General features: G+C 44.4%; 1 protein-coding gene across 1 annotated transcript; it reads right to left on the bottom strand.

Annotated features, from left to right (window-relative positions):
- Positions 1-1,180: 1,180 nt before the first annotated feature.
- Positions 1,181-14,519, bottom strand: LOC107743998 (low-density lipoprotein receptor-like). Its single transcript, XM_016557493.1, has 17 exons — positions 14,309-14,519; positions 12,043-12,165; positions 11,781-11,903; positions 11,312-11,689; positions 11,112-11,234; positions 10,664-10,786; positions 9,500-9,619; positions 9,272-9,400; positions 9,018-9,189; positions 7,839-8,057; positions 7,639-7,757; positions 6,674-6,813; positions 6,174-6,315; positions 3,062-3,214; positions 2,320-2,394; positions 2,144-2,230; positions 1,181-1,230 (listed from the first exon to the last, which is right to left on the bottom strand). Exons 1-17 carry the CDS (start codon positions 14,379-14,381, stop codon positions 1,181-1,183), a joined length of 2,349 nt encoding a protein of 782 aa, XP_016412979.1. The 5' UTR covers positions 14,382-14,519.
- Positions 14,520-19,642: the final 5,123 nt, after the last annotated feature.

The raw sequence follows: 19,642 nt of genomic DNA on the forward strand, positions 1-19,642 counted from the left end.
TCTGGAGGACAGTTCAGTATCACATCTCATAAACAAACAATACATTTAAAAGAGAAAAGCAAAATCACACGTATACACAATAAATAAGAGTGTTCTTCGTACAGTCTTGGGTTTAGGACGGTGTGATAAAGGCGAGTATTTAGAGACAAACCTGCAGATGTTTGAGGAGCGTTTGCTGCGTTCCTTCAGATAGCATACCGCACAAGCCTGCTAATAAACAAGCGTGACTCTAACGGACAGGTGAGGTCAGAGGTCAGCTGAATCTCCCTGAGCACAGATTCGCTCTCGCGCGCCGAAGGCATTCAAACATTACGACACATAATGCAGAGGCACCATCAGGTTTAAGGCCCAGAACTCAATCTACACGCCGGAGCAGACGAAGCGCAGCAGTAACAGAACGAGTCATTATTACAGCAGCAGCAGCGCTGTGCATTCATTCATACAAGCACTTCATCAAAACAAAGTCAAACAGATTGTTCAAGTGTGTCTGTGAAGGAGAAACATAAATAAAGTCTGTGACAGTCAACATGTATACAGTGCAAGAGAGACACCTGTCTGCCCTCCACATACTCACACATATTTACAAGGATCATTTAAATATCATAAAGTGGTAATACCTTCAATAAGAGGATCTTAAAAGCTCACAAACACAAATGAAAACAGCGGCGTGTTTGTAGCAAAGCCACAGACTCCTGAAGAGTGTCTGTTTGAGATCTTCACCTGTGATGACGTCCGTTAAACAGGAGTGTGTGTGTGTGTGTGTGTGTGAGTGTGTGTGTCTTCATTCCTTATATCATACAGGCATTATAAAATTCAAGCTTGATCCTGGGGTCATTTCGCACATGAGGACGAGTTTCCTTCAGCTGACTGTTAAAAGTTTCAGAGCAGCATTAACATGTCCTTGAGCTTCTGGAGGAGCGTCAGGCTGCGTCTTCATCCATACTGATCATCTGACACTGAGACACAAACACACACACTCATTAAAGAGGTCATGAACTGAGAAAGGTCATTGTACTATATAAACATCCTGTAAGTTTCAGGACTCAGAACTTTCTCGTTAGTCTTAAAACAGCTTATATTGAAGGCAGTCTGCCACAACATCAGCTTGTGGAATGTTCTACTCTATGATGTAATAGTGTGGATAAGCTCCGCCTCCTCAGAAGATGATCAACACCTGCTTCTACATCACACGCACGTAGTAGGTAAATGTCAAGAGCGGCAAACACAGGTCTACAAAGAAACCAAACGATAAACTATATTTGATTAACTATATTTTTAATAAAGATCCAGACCGCGTCAGTAAGAACTTGGTCCTTTGTTCACTTCATTTTATTGCAGATTCGTTTACAAACAAGGCACAATTCGATGCAGGATTTTCAGAAAGATTGAAACTAAAAGATGATGCTGTGTGATTATATTGGATCCGACTGTAATGTCACAAGTGTGAGGAACTGTTTCATTACGTGATCACTATTGCTTTGTTTGTTATTACAGATCATTATTACTGTTATTACAGAGTATTTCTGCGTTTTTGACTTAAACGACACAGCAGCGTCAATCTATGAGGAATGAATGTAGGCTGTCTATCATACACAACTGTTAGCCAATCACAGCAGTGGGCGTTTACCTCCGAGTCTACAATCCTCCAGGCCTATTCAAACAGTGTTCTGATGAGGGGGTCAAAACAGGACAGAAAATAGCCTATTACTTCTAAATTACGATGTTTATTGATGTAAACATCTTGATAACATTATAAGTGGAGCTCAGAGAACAGTACAAAAAAACAGAGGCAGTTCATGACGCCTTTAGACACAGTCTCTCACAGACTCCCGTCTGAGATCATTTATGGCTAAATCTAAACATACCTCATGTTCAGTCAATCTAATGTGTCCTAAACGACTCTTTGACTCTTCTGTTCCAGTCAAATCCATCAGTAACTTTGTATCGAGACTCTTTTCATGTTTCTGCCTCATCAGAACGAATCACGTGTTTTAGTCACTCGAGGCAATACTGAGCTCTTAATTTATTAACATTTACATAAAATATCTGAATATGTGAGTAAATCAAACAGTGTGTGTGTGTGAGTGAGTGTGTGTGAGAGTGTGGGTGTGGGTGCGTGTGAGAGTGTGTGTTGAGAGTGTGCGCGTGTGTGTGTGGATGGTGTTGGTGTTCTTCATCCGCCAGTGTCTCCATAGCAACACGCTGCCAACCACCAGCAGACACACGGCGACTGTGAGAGAGCGAGAGAGACGTATGGTCACTCACGCTGGCGATCGGTCAGTGAGTGACTGTGTATCATGAGAATGATGGTTTACTGACCGATGGGAAGTGTGATGTACAGGACCGTGGGATGCTGAGTAGGGCTGGAAACCGGCTCTTGTTCTGCATTATTTCCTGTAAAGAGGCAGACAGATGTTGAGTGTGTGACCAGAGCGAATCCGTTCTCTGAGACTGTTAACTTTAGACGCATTTAGCTGCAGAACTTGCTAACTAGCACATTAATAGGAAAGGCAATTTGCAGATTCATAAAAAACCTTATACGAATGATTCGCATGAACATAAGACGCATTTAGGCAGATTGAGGGGGTTCATTCCCTTCAAAAACAAACGTAATCCACTGCGTCTTCAGCGGCTCAGATGTCGGGAGTAAATGATGACTGCTGTGTTCATTATTACATCCAACAACAGAACACCTCAATCACTTAGAAGACATTCTTGTCTCCATCTGCTCCGGCGGTGCAACAATGGCGGACTGATGACAGCTCACTCAGGGCGGAGCTAAGGTAAAACACCAGTGTCAATCAGCAATCGTGGGAGGGGCCTGTGCAGAACTACGTCACTCTGCCAAGACTCTCAGAACAGCCTGATCTGAGACTGTGATCTTTATTATTGGGGATTTAAAAAAGCACTGGGTGGATTTTATCATTATAGGGTGGATGTGTACACACACTGCCAACACGCATTTATGTTCAAACACCAGGTAAAAGTGAATTTTGCATCCGATGACCCCTTTAATATAGTGACTATGTTGATGCAGCTGGCCGGTCGGGTCTGAACGCACCTGACACACACGTCCTCATGTCAGCGGCCAGGGTCAGGTGATCAGGACAGGCGCAGGTGTATTTGGGCGAGTGTGTGTTGATCTGCGGCGCCGGCAGACACAGAAACTCACAGCCACCATTGAGCGCAGCCACGTCTCTGCACCAGTCCTGTCCTGCAGAACAACACAGATCAGCGCCGGAACACACACGCTAATGAGAACACGAACACACACACACACACACACACACACACACACACACAATGAGAACACACACACACAGACGCTAACAAGAACACACACACACTAACGAGAGAACACACACACGCTAATGAGAACACACACAGAGACACACACACACACACACTCTAAGAACACACACACAGACGCTAACAAGAACACACACACACTAACGAGAGAACACACACACGCTAATGAGAACACACACAGAGACACACACACACACACACTCTAAGAACACACACACAGACGCTAACAAGAACACACACACACTAACGAGAGAACACACACACGCTAATGAGAACACACACAGAGACACACACACACACACACTCTAAGAACACACACACAGACGCTAACAAGAACACACACACACTAACGAGAGAACACACACACGCTAATGAGAACACACACAGAGACACACACACACACACACTCTAAGAACACACACACAGACGCTAACAAGAACACACACACACTAACGAGAGAACACACACACGCTAATGAGAACACACACAGAGACACACACACACACACACTCTAAGAACACACACACAGACGCTAACAAGAACACACACACACTAACGAGAGAACACACACACGCTAATGAGAACACACACAGAGACACACACACACACACACTCTAAGAACACACACACAGACGCTAACAAGAACACACACACACTAACGAGAGAACACACACACGCTAATGAGAACACACACAGAGACACACACACACACACACTCTAAGAACACACACACAGACGCTAACAAGAACACACACACACTAACGAGAGAACACACACACGCTAATGAGAACACACACAGAGACACACACACACACACACTCTAAGAACACACACACAGACGCTAACAAGAACACACACACACTAACGAGAGAACACACACACGCTAATGAGAACACACACAGAGACACACACACACACACACTCTAAGAACACACACACAGACGCTAACAAGAACACACACACACTAACGAGAGAACACACACACGCTAATGAGAACACACACAGAGACACACACACACACACACTCTAAGAACACACACACAGACGCTAACAAGAACACACACACACTAACGAGAGAACACACACACGCTAATGAGAACACACACAGAGACACACACACACACACACTCTAAGAACACACACACAGACGCTAACAAGAACACACACACACTAACGAGAGAACACACACACGCTAATGAGAACACACACAGAGACACACACACACACACACTCTAAGAACACACACACAGACGCTAACAAGAACACACACACACTAACGAGAGAACACACACACGCTAATGAGAACACACACAGAGACACACACACACACACACTCTAAGAACACACACACAGACGCTAACAAGAACACACACACACTAACGAGAGAACACACACACGCTAATGAGAACACACACAGAGACACACACACACACACACTCTAAGAACACACACACAGACGCTAACAAGAACACACACACACTAACGAGAGAACACACACACGCTAATGAGAACACACACAGAGACACACACACACACACACTCTAAGAACACACACACAGACGCTAACAAGAACACACACACACTAACGAGAGAACACACACACGCTAATGAGAACACACACAGAGACACACACACACACACACTCTAAGAACACACACACAGACGCTAACAAGAACACACACACACTAACGAGAGAACACACACACGCTAATGAGAACACACACAGAGACACACACACACACACACTCTAAGAACACACACACAGACGCTAACAAGAACACACACACACTAACGAGAGAACACACACACGCTAATGAGAACACACACAGAGACACACACACACACACACTCTAAGAACACACACACAGACGCTAACAAGAACACACACACACTAACGAGAGAACACACACACGCTAATGAGAACACACACAGAGACACACACACACACACTCTAAGAACACACACACGTTAACGAGAACACACATACACAGACGCTAACAAGAACACACACACACAGAGACACACACACGCTAACAAGAACACACACACACTCTAACAAGAATACACACACAAACACACGCTAACGAGAACACACACACACACACGCTAACAAGAACACACACACACGCTAACGAGAACACACACACGCTAACGAGAACACACACACACAGAGACACACACACACACTAACAAGAACACACACACACAGAGACACACACACACGCTAACAAGAACACACACACACACACAGAGACACACACACACAAACACACGCTAACGAGAACACACACACACACACGCTAACAAGAACACACACACACACACACTCACGCTAATGAGAACACACACACACAGACGCTAACAAGAACACACACACACTAACGAGAGAACACACACACGCTAATGAGAACACACACAGAGACACACACACACACTAACAAGAACACACACACACAGAGACACACACACACGCTAACAAGAACACACACACACACACAGAGACACACACACACGCTAACAAGAACACACACACACACACAGAGACACACACACACGCTAACAAGAACACACACACACACACAGAGACACACACACACGCTAACAAGAACACACACACACACACAGAGACACACACACACGCTAACAAGAACACACACACACACACAGAGACACACACACACGCTAACAAGAACACACACACACACACAGAGACACACACACACGCTAACAAGAACACACACACACACACAGAGACACACACACACGCTAACAAGAACACACACACACACACAGAGACACACACACACGCTAACAAGAACACACACACACACAGAGACACGCACACAAACGAGCTGGTGTCTCACCGGACGGCTGTCTCAGGCTGTGATAGAGCACGATGTCCGCGGGCGACTGCAGATGTTCGGCCACGGCGGCCACGTCTCGCCCCGTCACGCGGTTAGCACTCCAGATGCCGTTATTGGACACGTCGGTCCAGAAGACCTTCTCCTGTGGGACACACACACACACACACACACACAGCCGTTTGCACCGCGCTCTTCCATCACTTAATGTTATATTTTGGTGCGCCAATCTATTAAATTACTTCACACATGAGACCATGATCTACACTCACAAAAGTGATCTTTTTAACGTTGATTCTACATTCATCACCAATGTCAAAATACAAACGTTTCGGCTCAAGGCCTTCCACAAAATATTAAAGATGGATTCAAACAATTATAATTCATTAAAGGAAAACCGAAAAGATCTAATTCCTTATTCATGCCACTTGGAGCCAGTGATTTGAGATTATAGATCCGCAATGCTTCTGGTTTCAGTAATCGTTCAGACAGACGTCACGCACCTCGAACACGGCGAGCGCCAGCGGGTGCGGCAGCGTCTGCTGGTCCTGGATCAGTGTGTGTCGTCTGTCTCCGTTCACACCGATGCTGGACAGAGTGTGTAGCTTCGAGTCGACCCAGTAGAGACGGCCGCTCATCACATCTGCACACAACATCACGCGTCAGCTACAGCTGGGACATACGGCAAAACATTACAATCCTCATGTCTTCAGAACCTTTGACCGGTTCTCCATTTTTACTGTTTTTAACGACTCAACTTGAAAATGTAACTACAACATGATTAGAGTAGCTTTTTCTTTATTAATCCTCTAGTTAAAGAAAATACTATTCCAAGTGCAGCACACATGAAGCTGTCAACATGAAGTATATGTTCAACAAATCACTTGTTAAATATCTTTGCAGAAAAGATCCATGAACTACAACTACATCTTGTACAAACTTATCTTCTACATATTATATGTTCAGAAATAATAAAAAATTCTCAAAAGTCAAGGTAATTAAATTTCAAAATGACTGAAGGTATAACACCAGTAGACTATTATTAACTACAGATGTTCTGTAAAAGCAATGAACAGCAGCTTTAAGCCCGTCACCGTGATGCACACATGAAATATCAGACAGTTGCAGGTTATTTTATTGGATTGCGCTGCTTTTCCATTGTTTCTCTATGCAGTCATGGATGTTTGACTGTTGCGCTCGTCTCTTATGAAACAGCTTTCTAAAAACACTGCGCTCAAGTTAAAAGAAGTTCACTCCCATCTTCTTGCGTGTTTTTCCTCTTCCACTGCCCGCGACGCATCTTTCTCAACAAAAAGCGCATTCTCTAACGTTTGGTAATATTTCTATTCAAAATCGTGATTCCTCAATTTCTAAAAAATAAAATCGCGGCAAGACATTCAATTCGAATTAATCGATAAAATCGTGAAAATCGCGCAGCCCCAGCGCCAGCACACCACACCGATCTCACCGAGCGTGACGCCGCTGGGCCAGGCGATGTGTTCGGTCACCAGGGCCGTGCGGTCCGCGCCGTTCAGGCCGCTCTTCTCGATCCGCGCCGGCTCTCCGCAGTCCGTCCAGAACATGAAGCTGCGGGGCGGGAAACAACAGATCAGCATCCGGCGCGAACGCTTTCGCACTCAGCCGATGCGCACACACTCACACACTCACTTGCGCTGCGGGTCGACGACGATCGCGCGCGGATTCTGCAGGCCCTCGCTGACGAGCGTCTTGCGTTTGCTGCCGTCTGCCATCGCCACGGAGACCGTCCGCAGCTCGCCGTCTGTCCAGTAGATGTTCCCGTGGACCCAGTCCACCGCCAGACCCTCGGGGCGGGAGATCCGGCTGTCAATCACAGTGCTGCGGTGGGCGGGGTCAGCGGCCGCGGCGCTGCGGGACACAGACACGCCAGAGACGATGGTTTGATTAATGAACGGAGCAGAAAAACTGATTAAAATGATTTTATTATAAGAGTAGAAACTAGCGGAGCAATGAAACAGTTAATCTCAACAAAACCAGTGATCAGTGTTGGGGAAAGTTACTTTTAAAAGTGATGCATTACAATGTTGCATTACTCCTTTAAAAAAGTAACTAATTGTGTTACTTTTCATGGAATGGAATGTGTTACGTTACTTTTGCTTTACTTTTAGTCACCTGAGCTTGGCTTGCTTATTTGTTTTTTAATAAACAAAAAAAAACAAAATTATATTTTTGGCAACTGTAAAGGTGCTTTCACACCAAAAGTGAAATTAATGATCCTCAGGCTGGAGGAATCGCCTCTGCACTGGTTTCTGATAACACGAGGACGGGACAGCTGTCCTCAGGTAAAAGAAAAAAAAGTACACTTCCATAATGTACTTAAAGTGCATTTAAAAAAATGTATTTAGTTACCACTTGTAGTACACTTCAACCCATCTTTCATACACTAGTACACTCGAGTGTACTACAAGTGGTGACTAAATACATTTCTTAAATACAGAGACAGTGTGTTAAAAGCGCATTTTAGTTCATATTCATGGTGTCCCAAAATAGCACAGTTGAATACACTTAGATGATCTTAAGTTTCTTAAGTACTAAAGAATATTTTTTAGTATATTAAGTACAAAATTAGTGTGTGAAAATGGAGCACTTTAAGTACATTATGGAAGTGTATTTTTTTAAAACCTGGGGATCAGTCAATGGATGGGAAAACAAAGTAACCTGCATTACTTATTTGAAAAGGTAACTCAGATTTTTAGTTGTACATTTAAAAGTAATGCATTACTTTACTAGTTACTTGAAAAAGTAATCTGATTGCGTAGCTTGGATTACTTGTAACGCAGCGATCAGTCGGACAGTGGGGTCTCTCACCTGTAGATCTTCTTCAGACTCACGTCAGACCAGAAGATCCTGTCGCTGTGAACATCCACGTCCAGCGCCACCACGTTCTTCTGCTGGCGGATCAGCGCCGTGTATGTCCGGCTGCCCAGCGCCATCTTCCTGACCTCGTGCCGCGTGCTGAAGAGCAGGAACGCACCGGATCCTGCGGGAGGACACATGCATCTCAAGCTCTGAGCCGTTACCCATAATTCCCTCTGATCACTCGTTTCTGTTCAGTCACGCACCTGTTACCGCTTTGCAGTCTTTGGTCATGTGATCCAGCTCAAACCCATCTTTACAGTCACACCTGAAGCTGCCCGGCAGGTTTATGCAGATCTGAGTGCATCTGTCTGCGTCTGCACACTCGTCCACGTCTACACACACACACACACACACACACACACACACACTCGTGATGAGACCACACGCACTCACGGACCATCATGCACTGCGCTCATCGGGACGGAGCTCACCTTCACAGTGTGTGCGGTTGATCAGGTGGAATCCGGCCGGACACACACACTCGTATCCCATCTTCAGGTCGCTGCAGGTGTGGGAACAGCCGCCGTTGTTAGTGAGGCACTCGTTAGTGTCTGCAGGAAACACATCACATGATCATCTTTGACCGTTTCAACACTTTTCAGACTTCAATCACGTCAGTGAGGACGCTGGAGGAAAGACTGAAGACTGTACCAGAGGTCTCCAACCACCGGCTCGGACGAACGTTCTGGGGAAAATCTGTATGACACTCGGTTATTTATTGTGCGTTAATGATTGTTCTAGTTATTCTGTATTTTCTTTTGTTGTATGCGATTGGTATGGAGTAACAATTTGATAATTTTTCATATTTAATGTTCATTTAGTAAATGTATGATTGTTCAGATCTATAATCTATATATATTATTTATTAGGGGTTAACCAGATGGCAGTTGATCTGTGGTATGTACGGACCAGGCACAACAGTGCGGCAAGCAGGTGATTCACAGATTAATTTGCCAATTTACACATTCAAGCGATTTTAAACCACAAGAAGAAGCGAAAGAGGATTAGTTACTAGCGCTGTTTTTCAAAGCGCGCACACACACAGAGACGTGTTTCAGACAGCGCACGAATACAGAGCGGATTCCTCTTTCACATCTCCTTATATATATATATATATATATATATATATACACACACACAAACCTGCTTCAGCTGGTCCGTGAGAATATTTTCAAAACGTAACCGGTCTGTGGTGTAAAAAAGGTTGGAGACCCCTGCTCAATACAATACAGTTTGTTTCAAAGCAGCTTTACGGTTACAAACAAGAAAATAGTGATTCAATGATGCATTTCACTGTTCTCACACTGGATTTAAAGGTACCCAAAAATGAAAACTCAGTCATCATTTACTCATCCTCAGGCTGTTCCAAACCTGTATGAGTTTCTTTCTTCTGTTGAACACAAAAGAAGAGATTTTGAAGAATGTGGGCAACTAAACGGTTTCTTGTCCCCATTGACTGGCACAGTATTTTATGGACAAACACCTGTTTGCTTATCAACATTCTTCAGAATGTCTTCTTTTGTGTTCAGCAGAAGAAACTCATGAGGGTTTTTATATCTTTGACACACATTACAGGAACACAGAGTGAAACTCACTGCAGTCTTTGAGAGGCTCATCTGAGCCGTCGCGGCAGTCTCTCTGACCGTCACACACACCGTCTGCGCTGATGCACTCGCTGCTGCCACACTTAAACCTGCCCGGCCCGGCACACGCATGCACTGCAGACACACAGACAGTTACAGACAGACAGACAGACACAGACAGACAGACACAGACAGATACAGACAGACAGACACAGACAGAGACAGACAGACAGACAGACACAGACAGACACAGACAGTTACAGACAGACAGACACAGACAGTTACAGACAGACAGACACAGACAGTTACAGACAGACAGACACAGACAGACAGACACAGACAGTTACAGACAGACAGACAGACAGATACAGACACAGACAGTTACAGACAGACAGACAGACAGATACAGACTGATACAGAAAGACAGCAGCTTGAACACACAGGCGTGTGTGATGCTCACCGGTGACGCAGTCCGTCTCATCGCTGTGATCCCGGCAGTCAGGATTCCCGTCACACTGCCGCATTCCCGGGACACAGCTGCCGTCGTTACACAGGAACTCATCCGGACGGCAGGTGAGCACGGCTGTTTCAGACACAGAAATGAGCGAACCGCGGGACACACCACGTTCTGTGCAAACACATCACACACAAGCCACTCACTGCAGTTGTGCTCGTCTGAGCTGTCTGCGCAGTCGCCGCTTCCGTCGCACCTCCAGCTGCCGTGGACACACTCGCCGCTGGCGCACAGGAGCTCGTGATCGCGGCAGACCGTCTGCGGCTGCTGACCCGTGCCGCCTGCGCAGTTCTGTGGCCACTCGTCAGAGCCGTCTGCGCAGTCGGAGTCACCATCGCAGGCCCAGAGCCGCGGCACGCACACAGAGTTATTGCACTGGAAGGAGCCGGGGCCGCAGGTGGGCGCGGGACAGGACGCCTCGTCACTGCCGTCGTCGCAGTCGGAGTCAGAGTCGCACACGAACGACAGCGACACGCACTGACCGCTGCGGCAGCGGAACTCCTCGTCTGCGCAGGTCCTCAGCACTGAAACCAGACCAGAACAGAAGCGTCCTGAACACAGCTGAACACGTGACCTGTCATCTAGTAAACAAGAGCGTGAGAGCATTATATGTACCGCAGCCCTGCTCGTCTGCGCCGTTCTCGCAGTCAGACTTCCCGTCGCAGCGCCACCTGGTGGACACGCACTGATTGAGACGCCCGCCGCAGCTGAACTGACCCGACGAACACGTCTTCTGGCCTGCGGAGGAGAGTGAGCGTTAGCACACGGAGTCCTTCAAAGAGCTCATGGAGTGTACACTCAATCATCTCATCATGCACAAGCAACTTTAATGAATGTAAACATCGCTAGTGTCAGTAATGAGGAGTGTGTGACTCACTGCAGGACTCTGGCAGCTCGTCGCTCCCGTCGCCGCAGTCGTCCGTCTCGTCACAAACCCAGCGGCTGGTGATGCATTTCCCGTTTGCACAGCTGAACTGCTCCTGACTGCAGACGGCTGCACCTGACACACGCACACGCACGCACACACACACACACGCACGCACGCGCGCACACATTAGGTTTCTGTGAATTGTGGGGACTTTCCATAGACTTCTATTACTTTTATATTGACCAAACAATATTTTCTCTCCCCTAACCCAACCCTAACCCTTACAGAAAACCTGTGTGCATTCTTACACTTTCAGATAAACATCATTTACTATTTTTAATCATTTTTTTGTAGGCCGGTCCCCACAATGTAGCATAAACAAGAACACACGCACGCATGCATGAGGCTCTACACACTCATCTCCACTGCCACATGATCACATCTGATGCATCAGTTTGTCATATTCTAGCTTTGTGTCCCCATACTTGAAATTAAAACACTGATTTGTGCACTTTTATAATAAAACATATGATCTGACAGAACCATAAAGGTGAATGTTTAACGTATGTCAGTAGAGAGAGAGAGAGAGAGAGACAGACAGAGAGAGTTGAATTGAACTGAATTGAATTGAGAGAGAGAGAGAGAGAGAGGGAGCTGATCTTTGCAAAGCATTTGTTGATTATAAAGGTTCGGTGTCTTTGACTGATGACGGGTGTGTAGTGTCTCTTTAAGACAATGGCAGAGGCGGAGTTAATAATCACACCACCAGTTGCTCACTGGTCTCTATGGAAACATTTGCATAATCAAGATACAGTAGAGATGAAGGAGGCGGAGCTGAGCTTGACAGAAAAGATCCAGAATGATGTTTGGAGGAGAAACTGACTGATTTGACTCAACCACATTGACCAATTAGAACATCTGAACTAACTCAACTGGTTTTCCTCCATGAACCTGAAAATTCCCCAAATACACAGGATGTGACACAAGCGGGTGTGTGTGTGTGTGAGTGTGTGTGTGTGTGAGTGCGTGTGAGTGTGTGTGTGAGAGAGTGTGTGTGTGTGTGAGTGTGTGTGATTTATGAGGACACAAATTTATATAATGACATAGGTATTACAATGAGAAGGTGATTTATGAGGAAATTTTGAGTGTCCCATATTTCAAAAAGCTTATAAATCACACAGAATGAGTTTTTTTTGAAAATCTGAAATAGCACAAAGTTTCCTGTGAGGGGTAGGTTTAGGGGTAGGGTTGGTGTAGGGCAATAGAATATACGGTCTGTACAGTATAAAAACCATTACACCTATGGAGAGTCCCCACTTTTCACAAAAACAAACCTGTGTGTGTAAGAGAAAGAGAGAGTTTCACTGCTTAAAACAGATACAGACCAGATCTTGCTCTCAGTTCAATTCAATTCAATCGAGCTTTATTGGCATGACTGTGTAACACTATATATTCACAATGTTGCCAAAGCAGTAAATATATTATACAAACAGACAGCTAAATAAAAGAGAAATAAATAAACTCTCTCTCTCTCTTCTGTTCCAGTAAATGAGCAGAAGTGTCTCTGTGTTTCTCAATATTTCACAGCAGTGAGTCCAAACACTCAGCAGGTGTTCCAGTGTTTAACCAGCAAAACATCAGAGTCTCTGAATATTCGAACACATGAATATAAACAGCTTTGATTTCTCTTCAGTCTCAGCGTGTGTGTGTTTTACTGACAGACTAACAGTGACTGATGGAGGGATTGTGTTGGGCGTGACGGGATCAGGTGTGTGTCTGACTGGACAAACCACTTCCTGTCGAACTTCCTGTGGAGCTCCAGCGTGTCCACAACAAAACCCCCCTCAGAGCTGATGATCTACACACCTGCATCAATCTCTGATCACACCTGACTGCCATCCTGCCGAAACCGACCAATCAGAAGCAGAATTTCAAGTAGCTCGTTAGCGCGTCCGACCAATCAGCGACAGCAGCGCGCGTGTGCTTCAGCAGCGGCCAATCAGGGAGCGCGTTTACTTGACAGTAACGAGACTGACGCGATCCAGCAATAAAACACCGACATAAACATTTATATACACTGTATAACAGACCCCGAGATAACCCCCCAGACAGCGTCAGCTGTTTAATTACCTAACAAACCAAAAACAGGAAGAGTTTGAACAACAACGGAAAACCCCGAGAAAAACGAAACAAAGCACAGAAGAAATCGTTGAATTGTGAAACAAGGCTAAAACACACACAGAAGCAGATCCTCATCATAACAACGGACACTTACGGGTTTCGTGGACACAGTGAAGCAGAAGAACCGAGCAGATGATTCCGAGCCGAGCGCTGATCCGAATCTCCATCACCTGATCGATCACAGATACTCTCCGCTTTCACCGTTTACAGTAGCTGAGTATTAGCAGCGAATCTCTACGATGATGATAACGTTACCGCACTCCGGTGATCAGGGACCGGGCCGGGGCAAATCCCAGCCATTTGAATGAAGCCGCGGGGGGCGTGGCTCTGCAGTGGTGTGATATTTGAAATGAGGGACGTCAGCGCTGTGGGCGGAGCCTCGCGGCTGGCTCTCTTATCATTATATTAGTTTACACACGGGGCGCTTCCTCGCGGAGATAAGAGCATGAATGAGACACAGCAGTATCTGAGCATCTGTCTTTAACTCTGTGAGAAGCGGCTGCTGAGTTACACATGTGTTGGAAATACACACACTGTGCTTCATCTCACATCATGAACATAGCTGGCTAACATCATTCACATGAGGCCGGGGCAGATAGAAGTCACAGTATATAAATCCAGGAGACCGAATGGCTCCTGAAACCCCCGAGTCCATGAATCGGTCCCTCAGGGGCCAAAACGACTCCTTACTGTGAAACCACCGGACAAATACTCAGAATGTCCCTGTTCCTTCAAAATAAGAGATAAATACTGATTGCACTTTACAAAAATGTTTCCCAGAAATGAGGATTGGACATGAATGAGCTTAAGCTGAATCATATTGCACAGAATATAAAGCCTTCACAAATCACCTGCTGTTTATAATGTCATCGGTAAAGCATGAAATCCTAGAATCTAAAACTGAAACAGTGTCACAGACATAAACACACTCCAGCTCAAGCGGAGGGAACAGGGTTTGCATCGTGTTTGTAGACGCAGGGAAATGATGTTTCCACAGGCCTCCACTAACAGATGAAGTTACTCGCTGGATATCAGAGCTCAGATATGCCGGTGTTATTCTGCATATTTAAAGCTTGCAAATGTGATATCCTGAAAGTTGAAAACAATCATTGCACCTCATTAAAGATGTTTGAAGCGATAGAGAATGGGATGAGGGTCAGACAGACAGGTGTATGTGAGAGACGCTGAACTATGGGAGGAATGTTGAAGTGTCTGTTGGATGAGATCAGGAATGAGCGAAACCTGGCCTCAGAAGATCTCCCCTCACAAAGAGCGCTTGTGAGTCGACTCTGTTAATGATTACAGCAGAAACTTCTCTAGTTCAACAGGAACCCGTGAGGGTCACTTCAGCTTGACCCCAGTGTTCACAAACAAGACTCATGAAGATCCTGAAGACCAATGCAGCTCCGCTCATAGCTTTACAAACCCCTGGCGGAATTATAATAATTTGAACAACATAATAGGGATCACCAAAATGGCTTGTTATTTTTTTATTATAATTATATGTGTCCCTGCAGCACAAAAGCAGTGTTAAGTCGCTGGGGTATATTTGTAGCAATAGCCAACACTACATTGTATGGGTCAAAATTCTACATTTCTCTTTTATGCCAAAAATCATTAGGATATTAAGTAAAGATCATGTTCCATGAAGATATTTTTCTCTAGTTCAACAGGAACCCGTGAGGGTCACTTCAGCTTGACCCCAGTGTTCACAAACAAGACTCATGAAGATCCTGAAGACCAATGCAGCTCCGCTCATAGCTTTACAAACCCCTGGCGGAATTATAATAATTTTAACAACATAATAGGGATCACCAAAATGGCTTGTTATTTTTTTATTATAATTATATGTGTGACCCTGCAGCACAAAAGCAGTGTTAAGTCGCTGGGGTATATTTGTAGCAATAGCCAACAATACATTGTATGGGTCAAAATTATACATTTCTCTTTTATGCCAAAAATCATTAGGATATTAAGTAAAGATCATGTTCCATGAAGATATTTAGTACATTTCCTACCATAAATATATCAAAACTTAATTTTTGATTAGTAATATGCATTGCTAAGAACTTCATTTGGACAACTTTAAAGATGATTTTCTCAATATTTAGATTTTTTTGCACCCTCAGATTCCAGATTTACAAATAGTTGTATCTCAGCCAAATATTGTTCTATCCTAACAAACCATACATCAATTAAAAGTAACCCTAACCCTATTTATTCAGCTTAAAAAATTCTCAATTTAAAAAAATTGACCCCAAGTATATATACCCCAAAACAAAATAATAGCTGAATTTATAAAAACTGTTCACATATACCCTTTAATCGTAATACCGTGTCGTTACCTGATGATCCACAGCTGTTTTTATGTTTTGTGATAGTTGTTCATGAAAAATCCCCCAGCATGTTTTGTGTGTTTGACCCCTTTCCAACAGAGCGTGTGATCTCGAGATCCATCTTTTCACACGGAGCACAATTGAGGGACTCAAACACAGCTATTATAAAAGATGGAAGCATTCACTGACATTCACTCAAGAAGGAATACGATGCATTAAGAGCCGGGGGCTCAGAACTGTATATCAGTACACTGCTCTTCCACTATCACGTCTTATGTTACACGACGAGTCAAAAACACTGTGAATCAGTTTAAATCACACTCAACGTGTTTGTGCTTAATAGACAAGAGTTTGGTGAAAATGAGCCAATGCGTTTCGACGTCCTTCTGTGTTTAGATGTGGAGAGATACAGAGACTCATCTTCATCATCTTCATCTCTTCAGTGACATGAGCTGCAGCAGTGATATTAACTTCATTTGGCAACAAAACAGATTTCAGTGATCTAGAGGCTTTCCAGAAGTGTTTCTCTTCAGTGTTGATGTGAGAGCAACATGATCCTCACATCCACTGTTTGTTTCAGATGTAAACAGACTCCAAACATTCCCACTTTTCCTCGAAATCGGCAGTGAACTCGCTAAAACCTCATGACTGCCACCTAGTGGTTACTGTGCCATATTACACAACATCACCAGTCTGGCAGATACACTCCAAATGTTTGTACAGTACACACTGTGAGTGTGTTTGTCTGTTTCAGTAATTCCTGTAAGGTCCAAATTTAATTCTAAACATTAGAGGTGTTGGTGCTTCAGAGTTTAATACAGCAGTTTGTGGAGGTTTGTTCTCGGTTCCAGCGTCCGAGAACCCTTACAGAAATTAACCACGCTTTACTACACTAACCATAGTTTAACCATGCTATTTGTAGTAAAACTGTGGTTATACAAATGGTAATTAGTAATAAAAAATAAAAAAAACATGGTTACGTCACTTTTACTACAATAAAACCATGGTTAATGTGCGTAAGAGAAATGATTTATTGAGTCTGGCTGGCTTACACTAAACCCACACCTTCAGGATCAGCTGGAAAACCACCTGAGATCCAGACCAGACCACATCAGGTCAGACTTTGAGCGTTTCATACTGTATATCAGAGAAAATACCATGGACAACTACAAACACAGACATGAGGTTGTGATGTTTATTGGGTTTCATCCAGTGAATGAAGATCTACACACACAAACATACATTCACTACAGTAAGAGCACATGCCATTAAACAGCCGCTAGAAACTTCAGGAATAATATGATTCATCTACTACAGTAACAGAGCAGATCAGCCGTCAAAACAGCAGAAACAGAGTTATAGATATAGAGGCTCCTGCAGAGCTCAGTTCCAGCTTTGATCAAACGCACTGACTGTGACTCTCTTGTAATCCTGCAGACCTTGATGAGTTTGTTCAGGTGAGTTTGACGAGGCTCGAAGCTGAACTCTGCAGGGCCAGAGCAGAGAATAAACCCTGCTTTAACATCAATAAACAGAAACGCTCAAACAAAACGTGAATCTACACAAACGGGCCGTTCCCCGGCTGCTGCTCGAGGTCTGGTCAGCATCTGTCCGTTACTCGAGTTAATGAGGGATAAGAACGCGTTTGTGTTTACACGAGCATGTGATCCAGCTCAGATCCGGTGTGAGTTCACATTTACATGATGTTTCAGAGCGCTTCTGTCTGCAAGAACCCTGCAAACCCTTTCACTCAAGTTCATGTAAGTGTGAACCTCAGGTCAGTGTGAGAACGGCCTTAAAGAGATAGTTCACCCAAAAATGTAAATGTGATGTTTATCTGCTTAGCCCCAGGGCATCCAAGATGTAGGTGACTTTGTTTCTTCAGTAGAACACAAACGGAGATTTTTAACTCAAACCGTTGCAGTCTGTCAGTCTTATAATGGAAGTGGATGGGAATCACGGCTTTGAGAGTCAAAAAACATACACAAACAAAACCAAATTAAACCCTGCGGCTCGTGACGATACATTGATGTGTAAAGACACGAAACGATCGGTCTGTGCAAGAAACTGAATAGTATTTATATCGTTTTTTACCTCTGATGCACTGCAATGTCTGAACTGTCCTCAGCGCGAGCGTGTTCGCGTCGTCTTCTTCTTCTTGCTTTACAGCGGATCGCAGATTTATAAGTGCATTACCGCCACCTATCTGTCAAATGGACCATTGACACTATCTACAATCTCCTGTTAAAAAGGAGTGTCAATCTGATAATTTCATGTCTTTACACATCAATGTAGCCGCAGGGTTTAATTTGGTTTTGTTTGTGTATGTTTTTTGACTCTCAAAGCCGTGATTCCCATTCACTGACATTATAAGACTGACAGACTGCAACGGTTTGAGTTAAAAACACACACTGTTGTACAGCAAAACAACGATCATACAAGCATATAATAACAGGCTGCTTCTAAGCTATTACATCTACTGTACATGCTAATGTTCTGCTAATGACACACTAGTGCAATTACCTGACAGGTTACTGGGGTTAAACTAGATCATTTGACATACGGTCACAAATGTTGCCCTTCTAAAACAGCAACGTCTAATATTCAGTGTCACAGAAACATGACAAGGTCTAAACAGCATCTCGTCCGGGTCTGAAGACTCTACAGTCCTCCACGAGCGAATGATGAAAGTGTGACGCACGGTTATTCTGGGTGCTGATGAAGGATGATCGTGTTCTTCTACTGTATGGTGTGTTTGTATCTTTAGTGGTTTGCTGTGGATCTTCATCCCTGCTCTTCCTCACTGGCGCTGTTGGATCGATCCTGAAAACACGAGAGACACACACACACACACGCACACACACGCATACACACACGATGTAAACAACACGCACAATTGCGCATCATTAACATCGTTTGATGTGACTCAATATTTTGTGTGTCTGCAATTATAAGTGTCTGTGTGTGATTGTATGTTAGTATGAGTGTGTGAGTGTGTGAGAGAGTGTGTGTGTGTGTATGTATGTGTGTGTGTGTGTGTGTGTGTGTGTGTGAGAGTGTGTGTGTATGTGTGAGCGTGTGTGTGTGTGTGT

The sequence above is a fragment of the Sinocyclocheilus rhinocerous genome, unplaced genomic scaffold (assembly GCF_001515625.1).
Source record: "Sinocyclocheilus rhinocerous isolate Xijiao unplaced genomic scaffold, SAMN03320098_v1.1 scaffold3418, whole genome shotgun sequence".
Classification (NCBI taxonomy): Eukaryota; Metazoa; Chordata; class Actinopteri; order Cypriniformes; family Cyprinidae; genus Sinocyclocheilus; species Sinocyclocheilus rhinocerous.